The following is a 15,131-nucleotide window of genomic DNA, read 5'->3' as shown; positions in this document are numbered from 1 at the left end:
GTTACATGACACACAAGTATCTATAACTACAGGAACACAATCAGAGCTAAGTCATCAGGCAAGATCACTTTCCACAAATTATAAATCTTCTTTCTCAATAGAAATTCCAAGCCATTAATAAATATTCCAGTAACAGGACTGTTGGATAGCTGTCAAACTCACTACTCTGTCCCTCTCTTCCTCCTTCCCAAGGTATAAAGGATGCTAACATGGCTGACAATTGCCCCTTTCGCCCTCGAGGATACACCTCTGAGGTCAGAGTAAACACAAAAGCACATGAAAAGTTTTCCCGATCCTAAAAGTCCATCTCTATATGGTCCAATATGCTTAGATTACAGGGTTCTTACTTTCCATTTCTCCTGCCACATCTCTCTCAATAGCCTCCCTGCGCTCTTCTTGTAGGTTTTTTGATAGCCCTAGCTAGACTAGTTGCTTGGAAGTGGTTGTCCGACAATGACTAGGTTCATGAAAGACAAACAGTGAATTTAAAATCATGCTCTTAAATAGCAAATAAAATTAGCTTTGTTTTCTTCTTCTTTTTTTTTTTTTTAAAAAAGGCAAAAAAGATCCTTCTAAATGCTGTCTGCACTACTTTTTCCCTAGTCTTTTCTCATTGATACCAAAAAATGACTCAGCAGAATCAGACTGAAAAAAAACACTGTTTCAGCAACAGTCACTACTCTGCTCTGCACTTTGGCTGTTTTACAACGTGGTTCCAACCTATAGCACCCCACAATTGCTGGAGAGAACACAGGAGCACACTGAATGTCCTATAGGCTGAATGACCTGAAGTTAGTTTTCCAAAGTAACTCCAAGGACAGGCTTTTCTCCTCAGAGAAACTGCTAGAGGGGAAAAACAGGTTGCCCTGCATGGCTAGGCAATGATGAAACAGGGTTCCTCCTTCAATACACACACAGTATGGGTCATAATTAAATACTGGGCTTCTCTTCACCCTGGTCTGAATTATGTAGTCTGCACAGTAGAAACAGAACACAAAAACCCAAGCACAGATAATCCAACCCTACTTACAATGTATTAAACATTTCTTGTTAATATCCCATGACTGGTTTAAAATGAGAATATACAACAGGGAAGCATTCTGTACTTTCAGAAGTCTGGAAGAGACCTACCTACTCCTTCCTAGATCCTACATATAGCAACATTCATTTATTAAAAAGAGCCACCTCTTGGAGTTGTTCCAAATTATTTTGGAGGCTAAGCCTCAGAGCATGAAAGTGTTGCACAAAACATCCTTCTTGTCCACTGTACAGCTCTATGTTGTTATTTAGCAGGCTAATAAAGACAGCTATCACTCGGAATCAAACCTTGAGAAGCTGGTAAAAAAAATTAACAGGTTATTTAATAGTATATCTGCATGAAGACTCCTAGTTTTGCCTTACTGGATGAGAAAAATCAGCTATAATTTCAATCAATCATGAAAATACTCATTCTGTTTTTAAGTTCTACACAGCATATTTATTTTGATGAAATACATCTGCTGACATTTGACTGCTATGTTGTCGCACTTGGCCTTTTTCCTCCTCACAGAGGAGTGACAGCAAGAATAATGTTAATACATGCTGTTTAACTTCTGTTCAAACAGTCACTGGAGGGGGAAAGGCAGATACTTTTCTAAATATTATCAGCATTAACCTGAGTCAAATCTGTTTGTTATGATAGAGATTAAGTCATTACATTGGAAAGCAACAAATTATGACCATTCTTCAGTAACAGTAAGACCAAGAGGGGTTCAGAAAAGCTTTATGAAAGGGCAGGATACTGCCCTCTCCAGACATACTAGCACAGTCTACAGCAAGGCAAGTAGCCACAATATATTCTATGAAGAAAAGTCCAGCACATCTTTATCGTTCCAACTTCTTCAAATCCAGTCAGGATTTTCTAAGAGATTCCTTACTCTCTCCAATCACCACCACCATTTCCTCTGATGCTCCTGAGAGTTTTGCCTTTGACTTCAAGGTGAGCTCAATGGGGCCTTTAAAGATATACAGCTGTCAAAAGACTACCATTCAATTTATCACCTTGACCTTCAACCCAGTGAAATGCTATTCAAGTCATAAGAACAGCCATATTAGGTCAGACCAACGGTCCATCTAGGCCAGTATCCTGTCTTCCAACAGTGGCCAATGCCAGGTGCCCCAGAGGAAATGAACAGAACAGGGAATCATCATGATCCATCCCCTGTCGCCCATTTCCAGCTTCAGGGAAACAGTCAAGCTTTGTTCCCTTCTTATTAAATTGGTTCCTATGGCCTGACCACGTAGGCACAGACTACCATTTGCTGCGCCTCTCATTGGTGAACCATTCAATTATGTTCTGTTCTTCACTCATTTGGAGCAGAATTAAAGCTAGCAAAGGAGAAATCAGTATGGAGGTAGATGCAAGCCACTGCGCTGTGTGCTGAGGCAAGGCAGGAGATTATGGGGCAGCAGAGTGGGGACTGAACAGAAGGTGATCAAACCATGAGAGGGGAGGATTTTAAAGCTGAATGACCTTATGTGAACCAGTTTGGAAAAGGCAAACTCCTCAGGGCCAGAGAAGTGTATATTTGAGAAGTAAAAATTCCTTAGGAAACTAGTAGATACCGATACCACCATTTCTCTAGGAAAACCTCTTTCAGACTTTCCGATGAAGGTTGGCCTACATTCAAAAGTCAATTGGCAGCTTGCCTTAACGTATGAATGCCCTTTCTCAATGGACTATCGATTTCATCATGTTCGATAGTACAGAAACTATTGGCATGCAGCTATTTTGGCAAAACAGATGTCTAAATTAACCACAACTAGTGCCAAAAATGAAACACGAATTCACCCTTCAGAGTCAATAAGTCCAGCTGTTGGCCTGTCTCAGGGAGGGTGCATCCAAATTCACTGCTGCACAAACCAAGGAGCTAGACATTGTCCAAATAGAAGTTGGCAGCTCTGCAGGAATGAGAAGTCAATAAACTGAATTCCACCTTTTGATGGTTTGGCTCTTTTAGAAATGTACATTTTTAAAAAAGGTGTAAGCCCCTAGAAACTCATCTGGCAGCCGCAGAGAGAAGCGGCTGAAGCAGGTACAGCAATATTGGGGGGGGGCGGGGGGGAAGGAGGAGAGGAGAGAGAGAGAGAGAGAGAGAGAGAGAAGGGAGTAGCAGAGACCCAGCCCGAGTACCTCAACCCTAATGCTCCCTGAACTCAGATCTGTGCAGAGACATTTCGTGCAGCAGGGTCCAAGTCATTCCATCCCTCACTCCAGCCACAGAAAATTGGGAGCAAAAACGGCTGGGAGTAGCCAGCCAGAGACTTGGATGGGCAGAAGGAGAGAGAAGCAGCTGAAGCAGAGACATGCAGACTCTGATATCATCAGAAGGCGTGTGTGTACGTATGTGTACTTTTTAAATAGCTTTTGTTGTGGACATTCTTCCCTTTTTGCTGGATTAAGTGCATTCACTCCAGTCTTTCCTGCCCCTTCCCTTACAGTCAGTTTATTCAAGCCTCACATCCCGTCTTCTATGTACCCCTTATGTTCTACCCCCCTTTAATATGACCTCTAGCTTCCTTGTCTCTTGAAATAATCCTCTCCCAACAAAGCTCCACTCTGCAAAATTAAAAAAACCCAACAAAATAATAATGGAACTAATATGGCTTTTGTGAAACTTCATAGTGTTCACCTGCTTGTATGTTACATCCCTCTCCTCCACAACCCTTTGTCTGTCTTGCCTATTTAGATTGTAAACTCTTCAGGACAGAGCTCTTATTCTATATTTGCACACTGAGATCCCTAGGCACTACCATAATACAAAAATATTTGGGGCAAACCCTGGAATTTGAATGAAGATTTCGACAGCAAGATCATACAGAGTGATAATTACACTGTACAACTGGCTTCTCTTAAGAGGGATATACTCACAGAATGCAAGAATCAAGTCACTATTTCCAACAATACTGTGGGCCATGTAGCCACAGCAGAACTGCTTAGTCACGGATTTAAAATCTCCTGCTCAGGATTCAAGAGAGAGAAGCAGCATTTAGCAGATTTGCTCCCATATAAATTCAAATGAAGCATAGCTTTTTGGATTGAGCAGTGGGATGGAAATCACAGACTCTAAACCCAGAAGAGACCATTGTGATTATCTAGTCTGACCTTCTGTATAACAGGTCCCAGAATGTCCTCAAAATAGTTCTTGGAGCAAGTCTTTTAGAAAAAGTTCCAATCTCGATTTAAAAATTGACCTTGGTAAATTGTTCGAATGGTTCATTACTCACTGTCAAAAATTACGCTTTATTTCCAATCTGGAACTCTTAAATTACTTTTAATCTGTGCCTCCATTTCCTTATCTGTAGAAAGGACAATGAATCCATTCCTACATATTCACAAAAGTGTTTAGATAGAGACCATCTGAAGATGTAAAGTGCTATAGGTCTTCACCAAAAACCTCAGCAGCTAGGCAGGATGAGAGAATGATAATGAATTCCCACAGATTTCTACATTGTGTGAGTGACAAGGCCTACTGTCTGCCCATTTTGCACCCTCCCACAACCGAATGGGCTCAAGTACAGTTTTTCACTTCACAACCACATACATGCAATGTCAATATCATCCTCAGAATGACGGAATTGGAGAACAAGGAATTATCCAGCAGCGTTGCTTACACACACACGTCTTTGTCTTGTAGACACTGACATTCATTTAGAGGAGATCCCCCTAGATAAATGCATCCAAGTCTCTTTCAAAGGCTGCACTGTCAAACTGCACTAATTAATTTTCACAGAATGCAAATGATGGATTCCAGCACTCCAACCCTTACTTATGAACTTTACCAAGGAAAAGTGATATCAAGGGATGAACTACTGGTAACCTTCCCATACTAAAACTGCATCCAGCCCTGGGCTCTTTGTCTGCATTACTGCTTCCATTGACTAAACACAAGTGGGAGTTTTTTGAGAGTGCAAAATACCCTAGTAGACATGACCAAGAGAGAAAAAGCTCTTCCTGCTAACATCTAGGATAAACGTCTAGTCCTTAACTTCCAGTTACAACCACTTCCCTAGATTCAGAAAGGTCTATTGACCCCACTGAGACCTTTCCATTGTGACCACAGTGCCAGAAATCTCATCCAAGCTCTAATCATCTACTCCCTTCTGGTCTTGATGCCTGCAATCTTTCCCCCTCACAAGTCCATTCAAATGATGCTACTAATGTCGTTCTAGCTTGTCACCAACTGTGTCGTCCCTTCTAACTTCCTCCACTGGAACCTCTTCTTCCACTGCATCAGACACAAAATTCTTGCCTTATCAAAACCCTTTGCAATCTGGACCCAAACCTACCTATACATCCAATTATCTTATTGTGAGGGTCGACTCCTACCTTTGCTATACCAGTGATGCCACTTGATCACCCATTCATCCACACTCACTCCCATGCCACACTTATCTGTGGTAACTGGTTCAGAACTGTACACGCAGCTAGTCTGTGCTAAGACATTCTATATCTGTTACCCTAGCCTCCTGATCTTCCAGCTTATCTCATCCACCTACGGTGGGTTGTCTTTTGTACTGTAAGCAAATGACAGTCCCTGTCCCAAAGGACTAAGTGCGTACACTGCAGATTCAAAAACAAATATTCACAACAGCAAGGAGAATTGAGGTGTCAGTTGTGAACTAAACATTTTATAGAATAATCAGTTATTTCAGTTCAAGATTTACTCCCGTATTAGGAAGCTTTGAGATGCCTGTGGAGATGGTTCTGGAAAAAATGTTTCTTAATAGAAACCACCTGACGAAAACTCAAACGACCAGAGCAAGATTCAATGTAACAGAGTTGGTGCTTTGAGTGGTGGATGCACCCCAATCTGTGGCCAGTAAACAACCAGACATTACCCTTCAAGGAAGATTAGGGAATTACATGTCCAGATGCTACAATGACAAGAATGATATAAGTAAATTTTTCCACAACAATTAAGTGACTTAAGAGTTCAAGTCTCAATGATTTTCATTAAAATCACGTAGGTGTTTTTGAAAGCTTTTCCCAACATCTATGGCTTCAACTAATGGGGTATAGTGAGAAGTAACAAACATTACAGGGTATCAGATAATCTTTATTCATCTTATTTTAAAAGGACAAGTGCTTTTTTCAGAGACCAGGGCTCACCTCCAAAGACTTTTTACTATCATTAAATCTTGATTATTACTGAGCAATACTTATACGCATATCAAGAAATTTGCTCATTTTAATAATTCAGATCCTCAGCACAGACTGACAGCTACTATTCTGTACAGGCTATGCTCTAGTCCAGGGATGGGCAAACTTTTTGGCCCAAGGGCCACATCAAGGTGCAAAACTATATGGAGGGCCGGGTAAGGAAGACTGTGCCTCCCCAGACAGCCTGGTCCCCATGCCCTATCCGCCCCTTACCATTTCCCACCTCCCTCAGAACCCCTGACCCCATCCAGCCCCCTGCTCCTTGTCCCCTGACCGCCTCCTCCTGGGGCCCCAAGCCCCAAACCGTCCCTTCCCACCCCCACATCCCCTCTCCCTGTCCCCTGACTACCCCAACACCTATCCACACCTCCACCCACTGACAGGCATGGGAGTCCCGGGGGCCTATCCAACCACCAACTACCCCCCATGGAACTCCCTGTCTCTTATCCAACCCTGCCCCCTTACCATGCAACTCAGAGCAGCAGGAGCTCACAGCCCCATCGCCCAGCCAGATTTAGCTGTGCTGCCCGCATGGCTGCAGGGGAGGGGCCAGGGGCTAGCCTCCCCAGCCAGGAGCTCAAGAGCCGGACAGGACAGTCCTGCAGGCCAGATGTGGCCCGCAGGCCGTACTTTGCCCATCTCTGCTCTAGTCTGAGCAAAACAAGAGATGGAAAAAGGGAAATTTTTTGTTTGTTTGTTTCCAGATTTGAAAAGTAGCTGCCACTTACGTTGCTCCATGTTGTTTCACTTCAGTAGTAAATGTCAAGGTAATACTCCCAGCATCAGAAATAGACTGAGATACTAACACAAGCTAGATTCCACAACAACATGACAGGAGTCCCATCCCATGAGATGCTGAGCACTCGGCTCCTTTTAACAGCGGCTGCAGCTCAATGTGCTCAAGTGGGAACTTGGCCATCTTCCAATAGTTTCTCACATTTTAAGTCTTTGGGAGAAAGGGGTTGTGTGGGGTTTTTTCAGGTGAAACATTTCACATTAACAAGAATATAGGCCGAGTATCCTATTTTAGACTAGCCTATACCTAGCACTTATTTTCATTTAAGGCCTTTTTGACCTATACCTTTTCATCTATGAAAACAGAGGACCAGCAAATTCATTTAACACTTCACAAAGACATAAAAAGCAACAGCAAAATATTTAGCATAAACTGTTGCTAATGCAGGCCCTTGATCAGCGTAGTGTTTATGGTTTTATAATTGAAGCAATCCAAGCTCATAACTTATGAATGAACCAGCTAAATTAGCTATTGCTTGTAAACAGACACAGTAATTCCCCAATTTCACAAATGGGAAGGCAGCTTACCGAAGCAGTAGTTCTTTCGGAAGTTTTTTGTTGATCACAGCTTCGTCATTGTTTGAGAACATCTGCAAACAAAAACAAACAGTTTAAACCATTTAGCCACCCTGTATTTTCATTATAAACCATTACTTCTAGGAGCAAAACTGCCGGGTAACAAGACAGTTTCAACTACATCAACAGGGCCAACTTCGTGCTTAAATTCTCAAGTTCTTAGATTGGGCACCGTTGTGCGATTGGTATTTTATGCCTGATGTAGTTTTGCTCAATTGGGCCAAAAATGCTTCATGGGTTGATAAAGAGGGATTAATTATAAACAGTTCTGCGAGAATAGGGGTTGTTGGGTGTCACAGACTGAAACCTACCCTATGAAGGAGCATCTGCTCACATATGCTAACAAGGGACTTTCAATCCCTGTCACAGTGCTGTGAAGACGCATCAAAGCACAGGCATTTCCAAGGAAAGAGAAAAATAGAACATTACACCAAACAACCTTGCGCTACTAGTGCCAGGGGACAAGAAGAACTGGAAAGAAAGGCAACAATGAGGCACTCAGGGAGCCACCACGTACAGGCAATGGTGACTCAGGAAGGGTGTGTGCTGGCTCCTGTTTCCTTGACAAAAAGTGAAGAAAAGAGCAAGGAGAGCTGATGAGGAGGAGGTACTGATTGCAACTCAGGAGCCTAACTATAAGGGTACCACCACTGCCTGTACAATTGCAGTAAAAGGATAAAAGAACAGCTTGTGAGAGCTTTGAAGACAAATCACCAGCAGTGCTTTGTTCCCCTACAGGATCGTGACCACAAAGCATGGCCTGAAGAGTAGTATGATACGCATAGATCTGCGATGCGAAGAGAGGACTCAGGGAGAATACTACATTCCTCTTCATTGGCTCGTAAGCGAGAGTTTGTTCTCTCTCTCCCTCACACACACACACACACACACACACACACTCTCACCTCCCCCCCACATCCCTAAAGATTATTCAACGACACAGCAGTCCACTAATTTACAAAAGGGCTCGCTTATCAGCTAATCAATTTTAAAACCATCTCACTAACTGTATCAAAAACAGACTAGCCAAGCCTCAGTTTTCTAGTTACCAACGAGTCTTATAAGGAAGGCAGGAGGGCAGAATCTCATGTGCTCCCATGGATGATCTGCACATATTTAAAGGCTTAGTAGTTCCTCACATTGAAAAATGCACTTAAACCTGGGGGAGGGGCAATTAGAGAATACCTATGAATACCCAGATCACTGATGTGTGCAGCCTTGCTGCCCTATATTCTTGGGTCAAGTATTCAAGTTTCCTATATCTATCATACAGTAACACTGAAGCACATTTCCAACTGACAGTGAAAGAGTGTTATATCAAACCTGGAAAACAAACAAGTCTAAAAACAACAAGTTTAATTCATTAACAAGGTTTCTAACCTTTCTCCCAGAACACATGCAAGAATTGTTGTGTATGGATAAGTCATACCCCACAAATGCAAAGCCTAACAAGACTGATGAGCAGTGAAGCTACATTCTGAAAAGGTTAATTCTTATCAGCTGATTAAGTGGGCTTCACTAAACCAATCTGGCTGTATAGATGCAAGGCAAATACACCCAGCATTAATACACCACAAGGTAGGTCACTCTTCTGTTGACAGAGGATCAGATTAAGAGTTAAAAAAGAACAGTAGAAATCTCCTATGTCTTAAATAGGCTGCCTGAAATACAAAAGGCAAAGTAAGGAAAGACATCTGAACGTTAAAAATGCTACAGGAGACCAGAAAAAACTCCAAACAGTCCTTACATATATCATACTTTAACACGATAAAAAACCATGCTGCATATATGTAGGCTCTTAGCTAAGTATCACCCGCAGGCAGAGGTAATGTAGAAGGTGGTCTGTAAATGAAAGTCCACAGAATATGGGTTTCTTTTCATATATAAAAAGTTACACACGTACCACCATCCCAAGCAGGTATCAGAACTGCTCTTTGGAAATAAGGGTAAAATTTTCAATAGCACTTAGTGATTTATAAGCCCAAATTCTATTTCCCTACTATTAATATCACCTGATGCCTTGCAGGTAACCATAGTGTGAATCACAAGTTTGTTGTGCTGTACTTGGGGCTGACTATGACCGGAGTGCCAAAGCAGCATTGTCAACATTCTGGGAGCTGTGAGTTGCCTACAACAAAACCCACTGCTCAGTAAGGAAATGAGATTCTGGATTAAGTCCTATTGGCAAAGAAATACAGAGGTACAGAGGTGTACCTGACTTCTCCTCCCATAATTGTCGGTGCCAGGATCGTATGTTTGAACCAACATTCCACAATCTGTGGGGGTGGGAAGAGAGAAGCCAGATAACAGTAGGATAGCAATTAGAAAGATTCATGCTAGAAGAGATTATCCAAGGCACAAAGTCCTGAAATAGAGATGACACCTAGAAGTGCACAACTGAACTTCTCATTCATCTACCACCCCTCAAACCCACCTAAACTTGGCTATTAAGTTACAACTGTTTCTTTTGGATTCTGACCACCGCAGTGACCCATGCATTACATTAATTATCTCCAGTCACCAGCTGAGGCTATACTTCAAGGCTATTTGGAAATCAGTTACTATAGAATGCAGCTGCCTGATTCAAGTTTTCCACAGGCAGCATATTACACCTGACCACTTGCTTCAGTCCATTCCAGGTGCAATTCAAGGTGTTGACCTAAATCTATAAAGCCCTTCCCATTGTTTGGTTTCTGACTACTACAGAAACTGTCCTTCACCTTGTGCAATACTGAGGAAGTTGCAAATTGTTGATGGTTACAGCTTGTAAATTTAAAGTGAGGGGATTAGAGGCAGGACATTTTCAGTGAAGAGCCCTCATTCTGCTCTGAAAGAATCCGAGTTTGGTGACATTCAGGCTACAGAGAACGTGCCATCTATTTTCACAAGCCTTGTCGGAAAGCATGGTACTCAAGTGATGGGGGGAGGGATTGACTAGGATTGCTAATGTGGCCAGTTGGAAATCTGATTTTTACATGCACTTCAAGTTCTATAAATGCATTGTAAAAATCAAAATAAGATTATACAGACAAGAATTATTTATACACCATTATTTCCTCCCTATGCACTAAATGGATATGCGTGAGGGGGGAACACGTTTGGCAAGAACTAACCTTAATTATTTGGCAGTGTATCAATGATAAGCCAAACAAGAACTGACACAAATTCCTCAGAGTAAGAGGTCCTTACCTATTTTCTCCATGTGCAATTGAAATGAAAAGGGAGAAAAAGGGTAAAGAGAAACCATTTGATGTACAGTGAAAATCTGCAGTCTTCCATGTTTAGCAATCTGCGTTCCAAGTAAAGACTCTGCTTACCTGCACAACTTTTGAAAAGGGAGACTAGTTTTATTGTGGTGTGGGGGCTCACGAACAAGTCAGCACCAAGAATATAGCTAACTTCTGAAATGTAAGAAGTTAACCGGGACTTCAAATCTTTTGACTTTATTTCTAGAAGTAATTTTTAATGACCTTGGTTTTGCTTTTCTTAACATCCCTCCAACACCAGATGTTTTTCTGCTGAATGGGTTTTCTTGCCAGAAACTAAAAGAAAACAAATGCATTTATTGTGTGTTAATTTTGCTGCCCATATAAAATGTAAAACCTACCCCAAACCTCTGCCTCCACAAAGAATGAAATCCACCCATGTAAAGCCCAGGATGTTTGTGCTGGGAACTACACAAGAACAAAGGGGTAGAAGGGGAGTATAGAATTTACACACACACCTCCATCCTGAAGGCAAGCCACGACACAGTAACGCGCCCCTCCCCAGCCACTTTTCCAGTTTATCTATTGAAACTGTTCCCATCCCCCCCAGTCACCTCTCTACTCTGCCTACCACCACCAAAACAGCCCTTTTCAGAGGCAGTATATAGCTTTTTTGATGTGCACAAGACCCTCTATAGTATCTCAGTTTTCCTATCTCCCCACCGGACAGCTACAGCCGTGATTCAGCGGTGTTGGGCTGGCAGAGGTCTTCCACGCTTGGATGACTATAACCCAAAGAACACAGCTTCACTGCAATCAGTGTTTAATACCACAAACTAAGGTGCAAAAATATCTTCTTGAGACAGGAGGTAACACACTGCACTCCAACATGGAAACGGAGTGGAATTCAAAACAGGGATTGTACAGGCTGCCATAACCTGCTACATGACTAGGGAAAATCTGAGATATTTTGGCAAGATAGACGCACCAAATAAAATAACCAGAAAAAGGGAGAGAGAGGGAGACAAGAGTAAGACGGTCCTGTTTAAATAATGCTATTCTCTTACTGGCCTCTGAGGGCAATGTTTGCTTGTATTTTGAAATGATTCTTTTGTTACCATGGCCAAGATGTGGACAACATGCCAACGTCACAATACCTAAAGAAGCTGGTCGTCAGTAGGTTAGGATGGCTTGCATTTCCCATAAATATATTCCAGCTCATGTGCCAAAGCTGGAAAATTGGCAGAACCTGTGGAATTTTCCAGGGCATATGTCAGCTAGAAGTTTTACATTTCACACACAGTCATTTCACTGTTCTGGAAATATTTCCTGAGCTATTGTGCCTATGCAGTTCTGCAATACTTCTACATGGAAATACCTCCCCTATTATAAGAGACAGGAAGGAAAAGGGAGAACACACAGGATTCATTTAATTGCAACTATGTGTTAGGCAGTGCGACTTTGCAACCCCGAAGAAATTATAAAGCTGATGGATTTTATCCTACAATCAACTCTTTTAACAATGTATTAATATATTAATCGGGCTACAAGCTACATTGATTGCCAAATAAGAAAAACTCTAACCCTATTTGACTCATGGGTAGAATTATCTTTTGTTTCCAGAATCCTGATGAGTGTGTGCATACAAATATAGTGATCCAAACCAAACAGAAATCTGACTGAATGGATTCTGTATGCCCATGGGCAAAAGTATCTGAAAGGCTCAAGTAAGTACAAATCTTACAGCCTGGGAAAGTGTACAGACTGAAAGGGGGGGGGGGGAGAAGAGAGATTCTTTTACATCGATGTCACTTGGCAGAAAATGAAAACTATCAATTCCCTAAACTGTCTAGTTTGTTTTGTCACTTTCCTTCGTCCTCCATTGCATACTATGCTATGATCATCCCCTCTAGTTCTTCAGGATATTAGTTACTGCAAACTGACAATATTGTAACTTTTAAGAAGTCATACCAGTGTAAGCAAATTCATCTACAGTTAATCATCTTTATATAGTAAGGATGCTGAAGTTGCTACTTAGGCATTTGCTATACCAACCATTCATTAGAGGGCATAGTGATTACAATGGGATAATATTTTAGGCCATCAACGGAGGACTAGACAATGGTGTCTGCATAAGGTGGCAAAATGCACTGTCTGCATTGTAGTTCAGGTAAACCTACTTATGTGTAAGTGAACCAGAGTATGTTTTCATAATTATGAATATTCTTGCATATGTAACAGTGATGTATAACATACTGCATACATGTACAAAAAGAATATTTGAATATAATAAATGTGAAGTTGTACAAATGAAAATTCTTAGCGTACATGTCCTAGATCAATAAGTTACAATATACATTAGTACTACATCATCATACTATTACAGCAATTATTTCAGAGCTTTTCCAACAGCGCTTACACGATCAGAGGCAAAGCCTCAAAAAGTGCGGGTGCAATGAGACTCTGGGTTCTGCAACTTCAGTCTGACAGACTATGGTGTGGGTGAGTATATTTAGTTTGGTGCCAGGCTGTGCTTCCCACCAAGCCTTAGTGAAGCATATAATATGCTGCCTATGAATGAAATTTCCATTTGCTGAACATGTTGGAAAGTTTGCTTTTAAAATACAAAATGTACAATTAAAGAAAACACAAACACCTCTATATTCATCTCTCTCAGGGACCCACATGCTGATATGCCTATGTCGCACTGGGGAGTAGAAAACTTTCTTTAGTGAGAAGGGTGCTTAGAATTTAGTTAATGCTGAATTTAAGAAAACGGTTAAGCTTCTAGTCCTCACAGTTCTGAAGAAAACTTTTTGAATATAAACCAGTGCAGTCCTGTCTTCCTGAATCTGAAAACAGTCTAAAACAAGGAACATGAACTGTTTAGGACCCCAATTCTAACCAGGCTGTGTGCTGCAAAAGTCTTCCGGGCTGGTGAAATCTTAAGAAATTTCTATAAATGTCACCTCTGGCACAGTGGAGGAGTGAGTGAGTGTGTGTAAGAAAGAACAGGAGGAAGTTGAACCTATGAAGAAAAACTAACCATCGGTGTTTTTCAAGTTCTCTTTTCAATAAGATTTATAATCTTATACTTTTATTAAAGCATCTTAAAAACGAGTTGTCATTTTAAGACATACTTGGTTTACAAAAACTGTTTGAGAACATTTATCTATAGAACAAAGTCCACATAAAATTTATTATTTTATCACCTTAAAAACTTAAAGCAATTTTCAGAGTATTGGGTTCACCTTCCAGTCTGTGACACATGTATTGTAACACACAGTATTAAAATCTTCCCTTTAAAAAGAAAGTCTGCCCCTTCCCCCTTCCAAAAAACATGTAGTTAATGTACAGTAAACCCTGGACAGCATAGCAAACAGATTCTCTTCTCTCCTACATGCAAGACAATGACAGCAGCATCCAAACTGCCAAATTCATGATGTTATCAGAGGGAGGAACTGAGACCCCCTGTGTTGTCTCTGCTTTATCAACAAGTGCAATTTATATGCAAGCAATTTCAAGGTTAAATTCACACTCCCTCTCATTGGAAGGATGCCTAAGATGTATATTTGCATGCTGACATTTTATTCATTGTTCATTTCCAACTAACAAACGGTTTACTCTTGTGGGTACATCAACTGAGAGGTGTGGCATCCTCTATGCACTCTTTTAAAGAGACATATCGCAAATACCACCATATATAAAGAAGAAAGAAGAGGCAGTATTCCGAGTGTGTGTAGCAACCTCAAGAGGTGGAAATGCCTTTTGACAGACGTCAGTTAATGGCAACATGCTTAGTGGTCAAGAATCATATTTTATTTCAATTAAAGTGGACATTAAAATACTAGTTACAATGGTAGCTCTTTGTGTGGTTTAAACACCAAGTAGTCAGAAGTATAAGACAGCTGGTTGAGTGTATTAGCAAGGTCAGGAGTGTTTCCTATGCTGCTGACAAAGTCAGCCGGTTCTCAGCTGAGATTGCATCTGGCTTTAGCATCAGTGAGGGGTTGGTTTTGGTTTTTTTTTAATCAAATCACACAGGACTTTAAGATTAAGAGAAACAGTGCCAAACACAATAATCTAACTAAGCGTTAGCCTAGATGTGGACCTTGAACACTGTTCTTCTAAAGCATGAAATTCAAAGCACCACAGAAAAAAGGATGCAGTTTATCTGGAGCTTTTCAAGCTAACAGCTGATAGACGCAAGTTCCTCCTCTAGCCTATGTTGTCACATTGAGACCTGTTGTTATTCATCTTAACGTTCATCCAACTGAGAGACAATACAGTGGATGCCTGCCAAATCCCAGTCCTCTGACAATAGTTCCAGTGTGCGTGCATGCGTGTGAGAG

At 41.3% G+C, this 15,131-nt stretch overlaps 1 protein-coding gene across 3 annotated transcripts in view; it reads right to left on the bottom strand.

The window, feature by feature from the left end:
- FBXL20 (F-box and leucine rich repeat protein 20) overlaps nt 1-15,131 on the bottom strand; it is a 78,689-nt gene that overhangs the window by 52,540 nt on the left and 11,018 nt on the right. For 2 of the 3 annotated variants that reach the window (XR_003997635.1, XM_030541725.1), the window contains exons 2-3: nt 11,044-11,115; nt 7,526-7,587 (exon numbers count right to left, since the gene is read on the bottom strand). Coding sequence is in view for 1 of the 3 variants with exons in the window: in XM_030541725.1 (XP_030397585.1) it covers nt 7,526-7,587; nt 11,044-11,115 (134 nt within the window). In the remaining 2 variants the exon portion in view is untranslated. The remainder of the gene's footprint in view (nt 1-7,525; nt 7,588-11,043; nt 11,116-15,131) is intronic. The other variant, XR_003997636.1, reaches the window with a different exon arrangement.

This window comes from Gopherus evgoodei, chromosome 23, assembly GCF_007399415.2.
Source record: "Gopherus evgoodei ecotype Sinaloan lineage chromosome 23, rGopEvg1_v1.p, whole genome shotgun sequence".
NCBI lineage: Eukaryota > Metazoa > Chordata > Testudines > Testudinidae > Gopherus > Gopherus evgoodei.
Note: the sequence above shows the minus strand (reverse complement) of the source record. Positions and strands in the feature narration are given on the sequence as shown.